Source organism: Trachurus japonicus, chromosome 11, assembly GCF_045865225.1.
Source record: "Trachurus japonicus isolate A0001 chromosome 11, Traja_1.0".
In the NCBI taxonomy this organism is placed as follows: domain Eukaryota; kingdom Metazoa; phylum Chordata; class Actinopteri; order Carangiformes; family Carangidae; genus Trachurus; species Trachurus japonicus.
Genome location: NC_140917.1, coordinates 1621080 through 1640149, shown reverse-complemented (window position 1 = coordinate 1640149; position 19070 = coordinate 1621080). Strand labels below are relative to the sequence as shown.

Genomic DNA, 19070 nt, shown 5'->3' with positions numbered 1-19070 from the left:
ACTGTAGTATAATATAGCCTAATAATATTTTAATTTAGGAAAGAAGGTTAAAATGTGCCAGAGAGTTAATTCAGTGTATCATCAGTATTTTGATGTGACATGTAAAACATCTTCAGCAGGTCTCCAACCTTCAGACTCAGACTAAATAAAAGTGTCAGAGAGCAACTTGTGTTTCATTACCGGTCACATCTGTAGCAAAACCTCTTTAAAACAAAACAGATCAATGTAATAATTTAACGTGGCATCAAATATTAATAGACAAAAAACATCAGAAACTCACATCAGATAAAACTTCTTCTTGATTCAGTCAAACCTGAACAGATGTGAAAACAGCTGCAGATAAACGTCCAAAGAAACCAGAGAGAAGAAGATGTGATGTGTTTTCTTATTATAATATAAATGTGTCTTTAATGTGTCATCAGAGAGCAGCTCCTCACTGTGTTATACATGAATGAAGTAAAGAACAATCAGTTCATCTGTCGTTTATTCCAGGATCAGAGCTGATTCATCACATAAAACATTTCTCAGGAGATAAATAAATGTTTGTTTGTTTTCCATGATGATTATTTAACACTAAATATATTTGATGTTTATCATTTCCTCTGATCTGATGATGAGTGTGACCTCAGAGTCCTGGATCATCGTGATGCGTTCACTGACAGTGGGTCAGGTGACATCCTCAGGTGGTTCAGCAGTAGTTCCATACGTGGTCTAGAGGGGGCGCTGTCCCACTGCTGAAGTCTCTGTAGGTGAAGAACTCAGGTGTTGACGTCAGGGAGACCCACCGTGTCTCCGTCAACCAAACCTTGGTTCAGTTATTCTGGTCTGGCCCACACACAACAACACCAGACACTCTGGAGCTTCATCACTGATCATATTTACCCCCAGTTTCATTTGTTTTGTTTGGCTACACTGAATATGATAAAAAACTAAATTCTCAGTTTTATATGATTAATCCATTAAAGCAGAAGTAAGTGATATATTTGTGTTAATCTAAGTCTTAAATAGTTGTATCTTCCGACAGCAATCACTTCTATAGAGTGTTTGGTCTGAAACACGGGTCTGTCAGTCACTCTGCTCTGCTCTGAGCCCAGGAGAAAACTTTCCTTGTATCCTACAACCTTTATCCAATGAGGAGAGAGAACGGCATAAAGGGGCAGTCCTCTCTGTGTGTGCAGCCAAGGGATGCGCCTGAATGTGGTGACGTAGGGACGAGGACCAATAGATCCATGACGAGAGCGGGGGCTGCTAACTCCATCTGCTGACAAGAAGTTAGACAAAACCACCGGATCACTGACTGATAGCTTTAATTATTTTATCCAAATGTTACATACATTAATCTAAATGTTGTGGTAAGAAGCCAAACTTCCTGGAACTGTCTGCATGTTGGTCAGTACATCTCCTCCTCTGTGATTGTGAGAATGAAAAGCTGTTAAAACGTCTGATCTCTGTAAACTTTACAAAATATTTATTTAACTTTATGTTTTTTGCCAACCCCTGGCGTATTTATGATGGTTTGGTTGTGTTTTAATGTTGTATACGCTTATTTCATCTTTAACTGTATTCAGTCCTGTGTATCTACTCTTGTTGTCAATAAAGATGTTAAAGGGATAGTTAGCAAATTGGTCCATCGCCATAATCCCTATAGTCATAGCAGTAGGTTCGTTACCTTTAATTGTCGGTGCAAGCTGTTTTTAGAACGGCGGAGCAGAGCCGTGAGCTGCTCAGAGCTACGCTACGGAGGCTCATTATGGGATTTCTTGGTTTCCCTCATCAAACTCATCAAATACACAATCCAACAACTCCACAACACTCTGGTGGACAAGTTGTGAGCTGCACATTCACCACGCTATGAGATAATAACACAACGTTACCACACAGAGTTGTTTTAGAGGGAAATTCATGTAAAACCTCTGATGCACGTTGCCTTCAGGGACAGTTTTTCATCAACAGTCTCTGTATTTCCCTCTACAACAACTCTGTGTGGTAACGTTGTGTTATTATCTCATAGTGTGGTGAATGTGCAGCTCACAACTTGTCCACCAGAGCGTTGTGGAGTTGTTGGATTGTGTATTTGATGAGTTTCATCAATGAGGGAAACCAAGAAATCCCATGAGTCTCTGAGCAGAATGTTGAACTATCCCTTTAAGATTTCCCTTCCCCTTCATGTGTCCCAAAGGAGTTCATGTGATAAAAACAGTGACATGTTTCTGGTTTGTGTCCGTCGCTACGTGAGCGTCCTCTGTCCTCGCTGCTGCAGCTTCACAGACGTCATCCTGCTGTCCAGCTCGTCCATGAAGCCTTCGTCCTCCTCCTCCTCCTCCTCCTCCTCCTCCTCCTCCTCCTCCTCCTCGGGCTCCGTGGGCAGGAACACGTGGAGCTGTGGGCGAGGCGGACCAGAGGAGGAGGAGGAGGAGGAGGAGGAGGGGGGAGCGGTCGTGGACGGACGCTGGCTGCAGCTCAGGACGCGGCACGGCTTTCCCACCACGGACAGAGACTCTGCTCCTCCTGCTCCTCCTCCTCCTCCTCCTCCGTCGCCCTGACAGTGAGAGCAGCAGGTTCGATGCCGTGCGGCCGCCAGAGGACGCAGGTCGCTGAGCGCCGGGCTGTGGGAGTGGCGGCGGACCGGCGGCGGTCTGCAGCCGGGCTGGATGGACCGGGAGAAGTGGATGAAGGAGGATCGGCTGCAGCTCTGAGGCCGGTCGGTCCTGCAGGGGAGCAGCACCGAGGACTGGGAGAGAGGAGGAGGAGGAGGAGGAGGAGGAGGAGGAGGAGGAGGAGAGGAGGAGGAGGAGGAGGAGGAGGAGAGAAGAGGAGGAAGAGGAGGTCTGAATACTGCAAAAACTCAAAATCTTTCCAAGAATATTTGTCTTATTTCTTGTCAAAATGTCTCATTTCTAGTCAAAACTAATCTCTTTCCACTTTAAAGGTGCAATATGTAAGAATGTGGCCAAAAACGGTTACTGCAGTCAAATTCAAAACACAGCAATCTGGTTTTTTCTCCCAGTCGTAGCAGCAGCTCAGTGGAAGCAGACTGTGACTGGGAGAGAAAGAGCGCTAGGTGGTGCAACATATAAACACGTAAATTCAAAACATAAACATGATTTGCAGTCTGCAAAAAAATATTTTTAATGCGAATACTCTGGCTGTACTATTGTTGTTGGTGAGTTCATCATGTTATATGAACATTATTCTATTCTATTTTACGGCCAGTTACTTTAGATTTCTTACATACTGTACCTTTTTTTTTTTTTTTTTTTTTCACTTTAATTTTTATTGAGAATTTTTGCTTTACAAAGGTGCAACAACTCAATCAAAATAGAACTAAAACAAGAAAAAAAACACACATGGGAGTCACTTTCAAAGCAATCTGTCCATATTCCATTTTTTTTCCTCAATCAAGTTTTTTGTTTTGTCGTTGTTCAGTTATAAATATTGTCCATCTCATCCATTTCTCTTTGAACTGAGCTTCCTGTAGCCTTAAGCGGTGTATCATTTTTTCCATTGTGTAGATTTCCTCTACCAGGTGAGTCCATTGTTCTTGTGTAGGGACGTCTTCCCTTCCCCATTTCTTCGTGATAGCTTTCTTAGCTGCTGTTAGTAATATTTTTACCAGGTATCTGTCCTTCGTTCTTATATTTTCTTCACATAGGTTACACAAATACAATACTGTACAAGACATTGGAATCTTATATCCAAGTATTTTCAACAATGCATCGTGTAACATTTTCCAAAACCACCTGATTTTATCACATTTCCAGAAAATGTGCGAGTGATCTACGTTCATTATTCCACAGTCTCTCCAACAAGGCATATTTTTATTCAACTGTTTACTCTTGACTTTGGGTGAAATAAAAAAACGAATCAGATTTTTCCAGGAGAACTCCCTCCAGATCCGTGAATTGGTGGATGTGTGGTGTATTTTCCACATGTTTAGCCACTCTTCATCTGTGATTTTTATCTTAAATTCTGATTCCCATTTTTCTTTTATGTATTTAGTTGAGTGTTTATTTGATATTAATTTTTTATATAACCCGGAAACAATTCTAACTTTGTTTTCTTTGTATGTATTGATTATGAGTTGGATCACACCATTCACTTCTCCGGAGGGGTCCATCTTGATCTCTTTCAGAAAGTAATCTCTAAGTTGTAGGTACCTATAGAATTCCTGTTTATCCAGATCAAATTTTTCTTTTATATTTTGGAAACTCTCCAGCTGCCCATTCTTCACTAGTACACACCACGCTGTGATTCCCTTGGCAGTCCACCGCTTAAACCCATTATCGTATCTAGCTGGTTTGAATTTGCTATCATATGCTACCCATTTTAATGAATTAGCGTCTTTTTGAATCTTATATTTTTTTATTATGCTGAACCATAATTTTAGTGTAAACATCGTTATTGGGTTTATTTGGTTTTTAATCACCTTGTATGTGTCTTCATCTCCTATAATACTCTATACTGGGTATCCACCAAGCTGTGTTTCCAACTCTTTCCACTTTGCAGTGTAATCTGGTTTGCACCATCCAACAACATACCTCAACTGGGCTGCATGAAAGTATGTTTTCAAATTGGGAAGTCCCATCCCACCTTCTTCTTTTGGCAGCTGGAGAGTCTCCAATCTTATTCTAGGTCTTTTTCCACCCCAAACAAACCTTGAAATGATTCTATTCCAGCTCATAAACTGAGACTGTGGGACCTCTACTGGTAGGGATTGGAACAGGTACAAAAGCCTTGGTAAAACATTCATCCTGATTATCTGAATCCGTGAGCTGAGATCTAGTGTTAGTGTAGACCATCTTTCAATATCTTTTTGTATTCCCTGATTTATCTTACCATAGTTTGATTCATATAATTTAGATAATCCTTTTGTGATTGTGACCCCCAAATATTCAATTCCCTTAAGTTTCCAATTAAGTTTAAATAATTCTTGGATCTCTTTTGGTGGACTATAGTTAAGCGCTAATATTTGTGTCTTTGCGACATTTATTTTATATCCTGATAAGTGTCCAAATGTTTCCAAAAGTTTCATCAATGCAGGTAATGATTCACTTGGGCGTTCGAGGTAGGTTATGACGTCATCTGCGAAAAGTCCTATTTTTTGTTCTACATCATTTACCTCCACTCCTTTGATCTCTTGTTCCTGTCTTATAGCCTGCGCAAGCGGCTCTATAAAAAGGGCAAACAGAGTGGGTGATAGGCAGCATCCTTGCCTCGTTGATCTCTGTAATCTAATCTTGTCTGTCAGGCTCCCATTGACTTGAATTCTTGCAGTTGGTTGTTGATAGAGTGTCTTTATGCACTGTATTGATTTATTACTAAAGCCAAATCTCTCTAACACTTTATATAAAAATTTCCAATTGACACAATCGAAAGCTTTCTCTGCGTCAATACTTACTAATACAGTGCTCTTTTTGTCTTTTCTTGCTTGTTCCACTACGTGTAGTGTTCTTCTAATGTTGTCATGTGTCTGGCGTCCTCTTATAAATCCCGTTTGATCTTCCTCTATTATTTCTGGTATAAAGGAGTTCAGTCGTTTAGAAATTATTGTTGTATATATTTTATAGTCAACATTTAATATTGAGATTGGTCTATAGCTTGCACAGTGTTCTTTGTCCTTTCCTTGTTTCGGTATGACTGTAATTATTGCCTCAGCCCATGATGGGGGTATTTTATTGTTTTGGAGAGTCCAATTGAAAGAGGCAAGGAGCAGTGGCGACAGTTCTTCTCTAAACATCCTATACCACTCTGCTGGGTATCCATCACTTCCCGGTGATTTATTGTTTTTCAATGTATTTATTGCATCTTTTACCTCCTCCAGTGTAATCTCTGCTGTTAATTTATCATTTTGTGTACGTCCAATTGAGGGTAGATCTAGCATCTCCAGGAATGCAATCATTTCATTCTCTTCTGCAGATGCAGGTTGTGTATATAGGTCTTGGTAATATCTTTGGAAGATATTTTCGATACCATCCGGAGTAGATACTATCTCACCTGTATGGGGATCTTTAATTTTGTATATATTACTAATTGCTTGTTGTTTTCTTATACGCTTTGCCAGTATTTTAGTGGCCTTTGAACCTACTTCATGGTAGCCCAGTTTAAAATATTTATTCTTTTTTTCAATTTCGTCCAATAGTATGTCATTAATTTTTGTTTTTGTTTCTTTAATTTGTCTCGGAGTCATTAGTATTTTGGTATTCCTGTTCCAATTCCCTTAACTTTTCATTATGCATTTTATAGGCCTCCACTTTAGCTCTTTTTGCATGTGCAGTTTCAGCTATCAGTTTTCCTCTGATGACTGCCTTCATGGCATCCCAAAAAATTGTTGGGTCTACAGTGCCATTGTTATTTTCTTCTATGTATCTTTCGATTTCCGTTTTTACCTTCTTACTTGTTTGATCATTATTCATAATTCCCAGATTAAGTCTCCATACTGTATGACGTCTTCTATTGTTTAAGTTTATTGTTAAATAGAGTGGGTTATGGTCTGACACATCTGCGCCCCCTATCCTGCACTCTCGTACCATATGGTTATCTTCTGCATTCATAAAAAAGTAATCTATCCTTGAATGGACTTTATGTGCTGCAGAGTAATGCGTGAAGTCTTTTTCCAGGGGGTGTAGATTCCTCCAAACATCAATCATCCCCATCTCCTCCAAGGATATGTTAATGAATCTTGTCAAATGCATTTTATTCTTTTTGAGACTAGTTGTATCTATTTTGTGGTCTCTAATTACATTTAGGTCTCCCCCACAGACCAAAATACCTCCTGTTTCTGCTATGATGTCATCAAATAGACATTTAAAAAAGGATTTGTCACTTTCCGGAGGTGCATATATATGTTTACTAGTGTTACTAGTTCATTCTCTACTCTTCCTTTTACTATAACGTATCTTCCTTCCTTATCCCTGCATTCCTTCTCAAGGTCAAACTTAGTTGTATTTGAAATCAGTATCACTACTCCTCTTCTACATCCTCCTTTAAATGAACTATGGTATAAGTTCCTGTAGCCATATTTTTTAAGTTTATTATGTTCTGATTGTGACAGGTGGGTCTCCTGAAGAAAAATTATTTGTGCTTTTTCTTTTTTAAGTTTTGTCATGACCTTTTGTCTTTTAATTGGACTATTAAGACCATTTACATTCAATGACATTATTTTGATATGATTAGTCATAATTTTGTTTTGCTATCATTTGTAAGTATACTCCCAAACATTTCTGAACAAAACACTCATGAACAGTAAATATAACAACATGAACCCAAACAATTGTGACTTCAGACAGTGGGGTAAACTGTGCCCCGAGTCCCCGTTGGTGGGTGAAGGGGAAATCCTCATCTCTCATGGGGGCCCCTTCCTAGACTTGATTAGTTCCTAATTGAACTCTATAAGGTCTAGATGTGTCCAACAATAGAAAAGAAAACTAAACATCTCCTGGTCGGATATGAATATTATCAGTGTTGAAGTCTATGTTTTACTGCTACCTTTCTCCAGTGCATGTTCATGTTTTCCTGTGGTATTCCTGTAGCTTCTCTCTGGCACGGTGCGCTGCTTCACGTGTCGTATCCTTTCCTCTGACGCGTTGCCATTCCGGTGTTACTCGTGTCTTCTCCCTCACCGCCGGTGTGCTGTCATCGCCCGGTGGGTCCGTGATGAATCCCCTCTCTCTCATAGCCCGCGCGGCTTCCTCGGCGCTGTCGTATGTTTTCACTCCGTTGCTCCAGTGTATCCGTATTCTAGTCAGCGGCGTCTGGAAACGTATTTGTTTTTCTTTGAGCACCTTTTTAATGCCCACATATGACCTCCGTTTCTGGACGACTTCAGCAGGATAATCGTGATCAAAAAAGATCTGCTTATTTCCTACTTGTATTTTTTTCTTCCATGCCGTCTTCAGGATCATTTCTTTTGTCTCAAACTTGAGAAAGTTGACTATAATGGACCTGGGTGGTGCATTCGGGCTTGGTTTCTGTGCGAGAGCGCGGTGTGCTCTCTGAATGTGGAGCTCCGTTCCTTCAGGTAGCTGCAGCTCTGTTTTTAGCAGCTGGTCTACGTACTTGCTAATGGAGTTCTCCTCCGTCTCCTCAGGCACGCCGAAAATACGGATATTGTTCCTTCTTGATCTCCCCTCGAGGTCGGTTATCTTTTCTTGCATCTTGCGTGTCCGCTCCTGCATTTCCATCATCACTTCTCCCGCGTCTATTTTCCACTCTTCCAGCTCTGCTATGCGCTCCTGGGCCTCGGCCATAGTCGCCTTCTGTGTCTGTAGCTCGTTTATATTATCTGTTAGCTTGCGCTCGATTTCTTGTTGAAGAGTGGTGATTTCTTCTTTCATTTCTTTTTTCAACTCATCTTTTAGCGTGTTCAGTTCGTGTCGTATCTCTTGTTTAAGGTCTTTTATATCTTTGCTAATTGTAGCCAGCCCGACTCGCAGTGTCTCATTGTGGTCTTGACCGTCCATTTTCTCTGCTGCGTCGTCCTCGTGTTCGCTATCTTCGCTTTCAGAGGTCGTCTCGGGTAGCTTCTCAGTTTCGGGTAGTTTCTCAACTTTTTCTTGCTTCTGGTTAGTTTTCCCTGTCCTTCGGTTACCTTTCCCACCCATAATATAACTTTTAGTCGTCGAGTTAAACCTTATGGTGGGTTTTTTATGTCCGACTTGGGAGAGTAGTTAACTACACGTCTGCTCACTCGGCCATCTTCCCGGAAGTCTACATACTGTACCTTTAAATAAGACTCATCACCTAAAAATTAACTTGTTTTTAGATCATTTTCCACTAATTCTCACTTGCAATAAGTAGAAAAATCTGCCAGTGAAAGTAAGTTTTTTGTGCTTGTAATAAGAAAGAAAAACTTGCTCCACTATCAGATTTTTTCTACTTATTTCAAGTGAAAATCTGCTTGAAAGAAGTAAAAAGTGTCTAAAAACAAGCTGCTTTTAATGTATAACTATGTATGTATATGTCTAAATATACTTATTTTAGGTAGAATGAGATTTGTTTTGACTAGAAATAAGACAAATATTCTTGGTAGGATTTTGAGTTTTTGCAGTGAAATTATTTCTTGTTTGTTTTATTTGGTTTGTTTTTTGGCCCATTGGTCCATCACCATAATCCCTATAGTCATAGCAGTAGGTTCGTTACCTTTAATTGTCGGTGCAAGCTATTTTTAGAACGGCGGAGCAGAGCTGTGAGCTGCTCAGAGCTACACTACGGAGGCTCATTATGGGATTTCTTGGTTTCCCTCATCATCAAACTCATCAAATACACAATCCAACAACTCCACAACGCTCTGGTGGACAAGTTGTGAGCTGCACATTCACCACGCTATGAGATAATAACACAACGTTACCACACAGAGTTGTTGTAGAGGGAAATTCATGCAAAACAGCTGATGCACGTTGCCTTCAGGGACAGTTTTTCATCATCAGTCTCTGTATTTCCCTCTAAAACAACTCTGTGTGGTAACGTTGTGTTATTATCTCATAGCGTGGTGAATGTGCAGCTCACAACTTGTCCACCAGAGCGTTGTGGAGTTGTTGGATTGTGTATTTGATGAGTTTGATGCAGGGAAACCAAGAAATCCCATAATGAGCCTCCGTAGCGTAGCTCTGAGCAGCTCACGGCTCTGCTCCACCGTTCTAAAAATAGCTTGCACCGACAATTATTAAAGGTAACAAACCTACTGCTATGACTATAGGGATTATGGCAATGGGGGAATTTGCCAGAACGTTGAACTATCCCTTTAAATAAACACAGCTCACCTGAGCTGAGCCAGGCTGCTCCTCCTGCCAGGCCGCTTGGCTCTGCTGCTCCTGAGGAGGAGGAGGAGGATGAAGAGGAGGTCTCCTGTGTAAAACACTGGGCCGACGGCCGCTGTCGTCTGGGCTGAGAAGAGACGGTTCACTGAGGCTGTGGACGAAGGTCAAAGGTCGGCGCCTTATAAACAACCTACTGCTTTATATTGAATGATAGGGCTGGGACGATTCGCTTTTCTCCTGATTCGATTCTTCTACGATTTTTTTGGATGGCGATTCGATTTAAATTGCGATTCTACGATGTTGCAGATTTTCTCGATTCTTAGTTTTAGCATTTTTAACAGCAGTGAAACAGTTGAATGATTCTGACTGTGCGTTCACACCAAAAGCTTCCAAAGCGTCAAAAACGCTCGAGGCTGCAGCGTCAGACAAGACAGCTCCAAAAACGGCAAATATTTTCAGCCGCTTTGGCCGCTCGTCACGTGACCGACGTCAAAGTTCAATCGCGCTGGTCATTGGGGAGCCGAAATACAAAAAAAAGAAAAAAAAGGCAGCCGACAGACATCTCTATTCTGACAGGCTGCCGTCATAGCTAATTACCCTAAAGTTAAACATGGCTCAACTTCTCGTCTGGTGAAGCTTTGGAAGCTTTGGACGAGTGTCGCCGGGCTCCATTGAAAATGAATTGACTTCCGGTGTTTTTGACGCTTTGGAAGCTTTTGGTGTGAACGCACAGTAAACAACATATTGCTTTACATTAAATGTTAGGGCTGGGACGATTCGCTTTTCTCTCGATTCGATTATTCTATGATTTTTTGGATGCCGATTCTACGATATTGCAGATTTCCTCGATTTTTAGTTTTAGCATTTTTAACACCAGTGAAACAGTTGAATGATTATGATTGTCTACAGACTAAAAATACACATCACATGTAAGTCAGTTTTTCAGATTTATTCAGCAGCAATATATATGTTTACTCTCTTTTCAAAAGCCTGGACTGAATAAAAGAGGCAAAAATAAAAGAGTAGAAGAAACAGTCTTCTGAAACCTTTCTGACAAAACGAGATCTAGACGGAGGTAAACTGCTACATTTTAACATTTATCTGCACACAAACACTGTAGGAGCCTATAAATGAACATACTCCATTATAAAGTGAACTTAAACCCTTTTCAAAACCTGGACTCTCTGGATGTAAAAAAGGCGAATAAAGGCACATTGCACAATATTTTAGGTCTAAAAGAAAAAAATATCGCGATACTTATGTGAATCGATTTTTTCTCCCACGCCTATTAAATAAATAACAGTAAAACACGATGATACATTACAAAAAAGACTTTTTTCAAAGGCCTGGGAGGAAAAAAAGAGTTTTAAGAGAGGATTTAGTCTCTGACGTCTGGATGCAGCGGTAAACTGTTCACAGCTCAGGGGAAAACGCTCCATCACCTCTAGTTTTAACCTGCATTTCATTTTTGTTTTGTAAATCAAACTGCTCTGGCATAAATAATGGATGTACTGACATGACACATATTTTATCTTGTATAATCTCCTTGAAATTATGGGGGGGGGTGACATACAGCTGATTAATCACATACAGCTGATTAATCACATCCAGCTGCATCATGGGAGCTGTAGTCCAGGACACAGGAAGTAAAGTGTTGTTCTTCACCAACACCAGAAACCAGTAGTTACAAGCACTGACTTCATTCTATTCTATTCTACTCTACTCTATTCTATCATTCTTCAATGGCCTGTAATTAAAAAATTGAGAACTTAAAGTGATTCGCCAACATTTTTTTTTTTCGTGTCTTGCCTCACTCCAGAGTCCATGACCAGCAGATAGACACCATCCTTTCGACTGTGTGTGCAGTAACCATGGAGATAGAGCCGTATCGCCATAATTAGCTTAGCTCAAACACTGGAAGTGTATGGGTAGTGTTAGCCTGCCTCCACCTAAAGTCACTAATTAGCTTAGCTCAAACACTGGAAGTGTATAGGTAGTGTTAGCCTGCCTCCTACCCGAGCTGAAATCAGCAGTCAGAAGCTTCATTTTAGCTCTAAACTCTGTAAATACCGTATTTCCTCTAATAGAGGCCGAGGCCTTTATTTACTTTAGCTGCCCAGGGGAACCGGCCTGTATTGGAGACCGGCTTATATTTGAGAGAGGCTATTATTTCTTCCTCTGTTTCATGCTGGTGCTCAAATTTGACAGTTACCGTGCTCAGTTTTCATTCTGCCTACAATTAATTATATTTTTTTACACATTACTGTAGCAGGTACCGCAACAACTTTTAATGTTTACTGTCCTCTTTTCTCGCTGGCCTCATCACCATGACAACCACAAACAATCACAACTACCACAACACTCACTGAATAAACGAGTCTGCCGCGGCTGTCTTATGACGGACCTCCGCGGTTTTTATTTTATTTTATTTTATTTTATTTTTTAATCATTTTTACAGTACCGTATTTTAATTTCACAGAACTTTAAGCATGTACGCAAATCGGGCAGTGCCCAAATGAAGTTTGTCCAAGTGGAGTTGCCGTAGGCAGCTGTCCAAGATGGCGGCCGGTCTGCGCATGCGCAGACCAGTTTTGTCACAGATCGGGTAGCGTCGCAAATCGGGTAGTGACACGCCATGCTGCTAAAGCTCTCTTCGGTCGAGTTGTCAGTGACTGTTTCCTTGAAGCGTGGGTTCATGTGGCACTTCAGATCTAGCTACTGCCATCTGCTGGCACTTGTGGGTTACTGCATCCGTGTTTGGCCGCCTGAGACCAGTGCATCCACAGTGACTGAAATTCAGGTTTTTTCTGTTTGTTTGTTTTTTTCCCATTGACCCGGCCTGTATTTGGGGCCGGCCTTTATTTGTTCGTGTAAACCACGCCCCCGGCCATTATAACAGACCCGGCTATTAAATAGATACCGGCTACTATTAGAGGAAATACGGTATTTCACTTTATCAACATTTCAAACATTTTTAGGAGAGAAAGTAGCCGTTTAGATCAGCAGTGTGTCGTTAATTTGTCTAAATACCAGCTGTTTACTATTTTGTTCTGACGAATTCAGTGAATGTGCAGCTCACAACTTGTCCACCAGAGCGTTGTGGAGTTGTTGGATTGTGTATTTGATGAATTTGATGATGAGGGAAACCAAGAAATCCCATAATGAGCCTCCGTAGCGTAGCTCTGAGCAGCTCACGGCTCTGCTCCGCCGTTCTAAAAATAGCTTGCACCGACAATTAAAGGTAACGAACTTACTGCTATGCAAATGAGAATGACTGATGCATCCTGGGTAATTTAGGGGCAGCACCCGGCATTTTTAAATTGCACTCAGTGGCTTTTTGTGTTTTGATGGAGCGTAGACTAACTAACAATCAATTTGAATGTTTTATTTTGTGTTTCTTTTGCAGCACTATGTCTCATAATTATTTTGACACCCTCTTTGAAACCCACCGTTGACGCTGTCTTGAAAAATGACAATGAATGAATCTAGCGGTATGCTCCTTTAGCCTCCCACAGTGATCAATGACTCCACACAGTGGCCAGAAATGTCTGACCCAGACATCTACACGTATTTGGTGGAATCACCGGGAGGTTTTGGCTCAGTGTTGTCTGGAAACAGCCTGTTAATAGACAACTTTTTGTTAGTTAGTTTGTCAAGACAGTTAGGCTGAACTTTTCAATGGAGGGATGCCGGGCGCTGCCCCTAAATTAACTGAGATCAGCCCCAACTGTCAGCACTTTTAAATCCAGGTTAAAAACATTTCTCTTTTCACGTGCTTATAGCTGAGAACTTAAAACTTTATCTATTTTCTTTTATTTTACTTTTATTTGCTCTTGCTTTTAACTCTGTTTTTAGTGTTTTGTTTGTTTTTATTCTGTCTTATGCTTCTTTTTTTTAATGTTTTGTCTTTATGTAAAGCACATTGAGTTGCCTTGGTATGAAATGCGCTATATAAATAAAGATGCCTTGCCTTGCCTTGCCTTACCCAGGATGCATCAGTCATTCTCATTTGCATAAAAAAAAATGCCGCTCTGGTCTGTGGGCCAATTTGCCAAAATGTTGAACTATCCCTTTGAATAAACACAGTTAGTTCACCTGAGCTGAGCCAGGCTGCTCCTCCTGCCAGGCCGTTTGGTTGCAGCTACAAGTGAAGGCAGCCGCAGAGGAGCTCTGCTGCTCCTTCCTCCTCCTGCTCCTCCTCCTGCTCCTGCTCCTCCTCCTCCTCCTCCTCCTCCTCCTCCTCCTCCTCCTCCTCCAGGCTGCAGGCCGGGTTGGACCAGGACTCGGCTCCTCTGTGCGGCTCGGTGGTGCCAGGCGCCGCTGGTGTCCAGACCGAGGCCGAGCACCACGGCCGGTGGAGCAGCAGCAGCAGCTTCCCCGGCGCCGCTCATGGAGGATGAACTCTGCCCTGCAAAGGCAAAAGCAAAACCAAGGGGGCAGTTGTCGTGAGTCGCTATTGCAGGAACCCCAGACACATTTTAACCATATTGAAAAATTAAAAAGTAGTTTTTGCAGAAAAAATTGCTGTTGTCTACCCAACACATTTCATAGGGTTTCATCCCAGGGTCGTCCAACCTTACTGTGCGTTCACACCAAAAGCTTCCAAAGCGGCAAAACACCACAAGTCAATTCATTTTCAATGAGAGCCGGCGACACTGAGCAACCAAAGCGTCACCAGACGAGAAGTTGAGCCCTGATTAAAGCAGAAGTCAGTGATATTTTTGTGTTAATCTAAGTCTTAAATAGTTGTATCTTCCGACAGCAATCACTTCTATAGAGTGTTTGGTCTGAAACACGGGTCTGTCAGTCACTCTGCTCTGCTCTGAGCCCAGGAGAAAACTTTCCTTGTATCCTACAACCTTTATCCAATGAGGAGAGAGAACGGCATAAAGGGGCAGTCCTCTCTGTGTGTGCAGCCAAGGGATGCGCGTGAATGTGGTGACGTAGGGACGAGGACCAATAGATCCATGACGAGGGCGGGGGCTGCTAACTCCATCTGCTGACAGGAAGTTATGGTGCGTTCAAGGCAACCCGTAACTCGTGTTTTTCCGACCTGTGAAGTGGTACCAGTTCGATCTGGTACGAGTTCACGGGTCAGAAGTTACGAGTGGCCGTTATAGTGACTTTCACAGGTAAAACAGGTCGGAGAAACACGAGTGGGTTGCCTGGAACGCTACGAAGTCGTAAGTTGTGACTTGAAGCTGTAATTTACGGTTTCAAAAGCCTGCCTGGAACGCAGCATTAGCCAAAACCACCGGATCGCTTACTACTGCTTTAACTTTAGGGTAATAATAAGCTATGACGCGGCAACCTGTCAGGATAGAGAGACGTCCTTCTGCTCCACAATGACCAGCACGATCAAACTTTGACGTCGGTCACGTGACGAGCGGCCAAAGCGGCTGAAAATATTTCCCGCTTTGGGAGCTGTCTTCTCTGATGCCCACCCTCGAGCGTTTTTGACGCTTTTGGTGTGAACCAAGGGGGCAGTTGTGGGTCTGAGAAGTGAAGTCACTTCCTCATTCAACAAACTGCAATCCCCTCTTCTTCCTCTGGGGGCTGGTGTCAGAAAGCAGCATTCTCCATAGACCCCCATGTTAAAATCACCCACTTTACATCCTCAGTAAACATGTTAAAAGCCTGGTGTCAGAACGTTTTCTGGTCTCAACCGATAGTTTCTACCCCCGCACACACTCTGAGGGGGGGGATTGTTTTTTAACTCTACCGTTTGACCGTTATTAGGTTAAAACTCTGGCCAATTAGGGCGCGGAAACGTTGAGTGACAGGTCCGAGCAGCTCCGTGGACAGCTGCTTCGAGGCCAGTGGGCGGGTTCTCGGCCGGCCAATCCAACATGGCGCTGTTCAGGCCGCCATGTTGGAGTCACAAAAACGACTCCCCAAAACCAATGGGGGACGTCACGGATGCTACGTCCATTCTTTTTACAGTCTATGGGCAAAAGTGCAGCAGTATCTGTAAAAATGCCAAACTGAGAAAAACAGCTTTTTGTGTTTTTCTATTTTTTCCAAAGGGGACCTATTACGCTTTTCTGGCTTTTTAGACTTATAAATATGTTTAATCCGAACGCCTGAGAGCGAAACAGGAAAGAGCCAGAATGGAAGAGTACACAGACAAAGGTCCCCTTTAACAGGGTCTCTGCAGGTTTCACCAGCTCAAATTTAAGACTTTTTAAGACCTTTTTAAGGGAGTAGACAGAGTTAGCAGCACCAAAAAAATGAGATCCAAGATCACACCAAAACTTCCTTGACACATCACAGTGAAAAAGCAAATGCGAAGAAGTTTCTACGTTGCTATTACAAAAAGTGCAGGAGTCATTCACATCTGTACATTTAGCTGTAGGGCAGAACTCACCTGTGATGGTGAAACTGTGACGCTGCTCAGCCCCGAGAGCAGCAGCTACATGGTGGTAACAGTAATAGTAATAGTAGAGGTGGAGGACTGAGCGGAGACTGAGTGGAGAGCAGCAGCCTGGTCTGGTGTCTGTCCCTCTCCGGCCCTGGGGGGTGAGTAGAGGAGCGGTGCAGCGGACGCCATCAATGATGCATGTCCATTAAAGATGCATGTTAAGAGCTGGTCACTCCCCCTCCTCCTCCTCCTCCTCCTCTCCCCCTCTCCCTCTCTCCCTCTCCCCCAGGTCGGTTTACAGGCGCAGGCAGCAGGTGGTAAACAGCCGAGACCGGAGGAGTGGAGGGAGTTTTATTATAATATAAAATATCATTAAAGACACTTTATATTTAAATGTATTTATTGATTACCCGCCTTATTTAAAACAGTATTTTGTACAACTTACATCCAACTATCAAACCAGGCCATCTACTTCTCCTTACTTCTCAGAGCCTCACAATAGGAAATCAATAGGTAGAGAAGCATTCATGTTCAAAGGTCCAAACGACTGGAACCATTTACCTGTAGTTATCAGATCATCTCCATCACTAATCTGTTTTAATCAAGTCCTATCCTCCTACTTTGAAACATCCTGCTCCTGCTTTCATTAACTCTGTCACCATATTTTTATTTTTTCATCTAATATTTGTCCAAACTCTGGTTGCAATTTTGTCAAAGTGATTTTTGTGTCTGTCTTGTCTGTTTTTTTTTTATTTTTATTGTCTGTATTGTATTGTATTGTGCTGAGTTGTGTTATGTCTTGATGTTTTTTTGTGTAGGACCCCCTCGTAAACGAGTTGTTACAATTCAAGGGGCTTATCCTACTATAATTAACAACTTCAACTTCAACACTGTTATCGAGATTCTTATACATGTGTACATGTTGGATTATCACATCTTTGCTTTGTCCTTCAATATAACTCTTGATTTCCTCCTGTTTTACTCCATAGTTTAATTCATTTAGGCCCATGTCTCTGCTTTAGTCACAACTCAGATGAATATTTTAATATGTAAACCAGTAGAGGACAGTTGGTATCCTGCTGTAGAGGTCACAGCAGTGTGTTAAGTATAAACAGGTGCATCTAAATAAATTAGAATGTCATGGAAAAGTTTATTTTGGTCAAGGATTAAATTCAAAAAGTGAAACTAATACATTATATAGATCCATTACACACAGAATGAAACAGTTTGTGTCTTTTTTTTTTATTGAATTTCTTTTAATTGTAATGATTATGGCTCCCATTTAATTAGGAAAAGGAAAAAAAGGGGAATATACACACACTGGATTGAGGCTCCCATTTATTGGATAATTGCAACGTTTTGACCATCACATCACATTTAATTAGGACCTAAAATTTAGCATCTCAAACATTTTTAATACACACTGCTCAAAAAAAAATAAAGGGAACACTTAAACAACACATTGTAACTCCAAGTATATCACCTGTGTGAAATCAACCTGGGATGATAATTTTGATTTACATTGATCATTTGTATGTTATTTTGTTCTCAACACACTCTACTAGCTATATATTGAATAACGATTTTAAACTGCAATATTTCATTAATTGAGATCTAAGACGTGTTGTTTAAGTGTTCCCTTTATTTTTTTGAGCAGTGTATTACAAAAGACCAATTAAAAAAGCATTGTTACAAAGGAAATGTTGGCCTTCTGAAAAGTGTGTCCATCTATACGCACTATTTGACTTGAATGGACTTTTCCATGATATTCTAATTTATTTAGATGCACCTGTGTATATGAATTATCAATGTTAATTTATCAGTAATGATGATTAAATAATAAACACTCTGAAAGAAGATCTTTGTCTTTAGATTCTTCATGTTGTACTTTTGAGTCAAACTCTAAATGACGCAACTGGAACTTGTTATAAAGACTCATCAGTGTTTATTTTATTAATGTGTTTACTTCTGTGTTTTTCCTCTGAGTGTTTACAGCTCCGGTGCCACAGAGCATCATGGGTCAGGTCTGACCCACATTCTGCCCCCCTGCCCCCCCCCTCCAGCAGATCGTCTTGCTGCCTCGGTGCTGGACTTCCTCCAGGCTTCACAGCTTCACAGCCAAACGCTCAGGAAACAAGAGCGAGAAACACAGCACCTTCAGCCTGAAGTGTAAACTGTCCTGAGCAGCGTCACGGTGGTGGTGGTGGGGGGGGGGGGGCAGGAGGCTCATCAGCTGATCCCAGGTTTTAATTAAACCACCTGATCTGCGGCTTCTTAAAGGGATAGTTCACTCAAATTGACACTCATGTGGACTAATATAAGGGCTGGGAGAAGTTTCAGAGTCCTCCGTGGCTTCTCTGAGTTACAGGGGGTCTCGGCGTAGCAGTGCATGTCCATATGACGGTTGAGAACGGATACCAACTGTCTTCATAACAAAAAGACACACCAAAAAACATCCAAACACCTCCATGCTGCTCGTATGTAACGTCCCTCTTGTATTGAAGCCCTGATATGAGAAATTGTTCCGAAAAAAATTAAATAAGTCTATGTAAAGTATAGTTGTCGAAGCAAATCGCGCGAGATTTGCACTGACACAGGAAGAGCAGTGAACTGAGACACTGGGAGCTTCTGCTACAAACAAGCTTAAAATATAGACTTATTTAATTATTTTTGGAACAGTTTCTCATGTCGGGGCTTCAATACAAGAGGGACATTACAGACGAGCAGCATGGAGGTATTTGGATGTTTTTTGGTGTGTCTTTTTGGACGAAGAAAAGTGAGCTCCGTTCTCAACCGTCATATGGACATGCAGTGCTGCACGGAGCCCTGCTGTAACTCAGAGAAGCCACGGAGGACTCTGAAACTTCAATTTTGAGTGAATTATCCTTTTAAATGTGAGTGAATATGAAACCAACTAAATAAGAAATAAACACAAAAACAAAGAAAACTTGAGT

General features: G+C 41.6%; 1 protein-coding gene across 1 annotated transcript; it reads right to left on the bottom strand.

Moving 5' to 3' along the window:
- Window positions 1–2166: 2166 nt before the first annotated feature.
- On the bottom strand, window positions 2167–14146 carry LOC146977874 (uncharacterized). Its single transcript, XM_085790286.1, has 4 exons — window positions 13851–14146; window positions 9840–9906; window positions 2557–2758; window positions 2167–2511 (listed from the first exon to the last, which is right to left on the bottom strand). The coding sequence occupies exons 1-4, from the start codon at window positions 14144–14146 to the stop codon at window positions 2228–2230; spliced, it is 849 nt and encodes a 282-aa protein (XP_085646412.1). The 3' UTR covers window positions 2167–2227.
- Between the last annotated feature and the right edge of the window lie 4924 nt (window positions 14147–19070).

What these genes read in the sequence shown, in the direction of transcription:
- LOC146977874 (XM_085790286.1), bottom strand. Translation starts at nt 14,146, where the DNA reads ATGAGCGGCGCCGGGGAAGCTGCTGCTGCTGCTCCACCGGCCGTGGTG. An exon ending in AGCAGCCTGGCTCAGCTCAG is followed by an intron (nt 9,907 to 13,850) that starts GTGAACTAACTG and finishes CTTCGTCCACAG; the next exon opens with CCTCAGTGAACCGTCTCTTC. An exon ending in CCAGTGTTTTACACAGGAGA is followed by an intron (nt 2,759 to 9,839) that starts CCTCCTCTTCAT and finishes CCTCCTCCTCCT; the next exon opens with CCTCCTCCTCCTCCTCCTCT.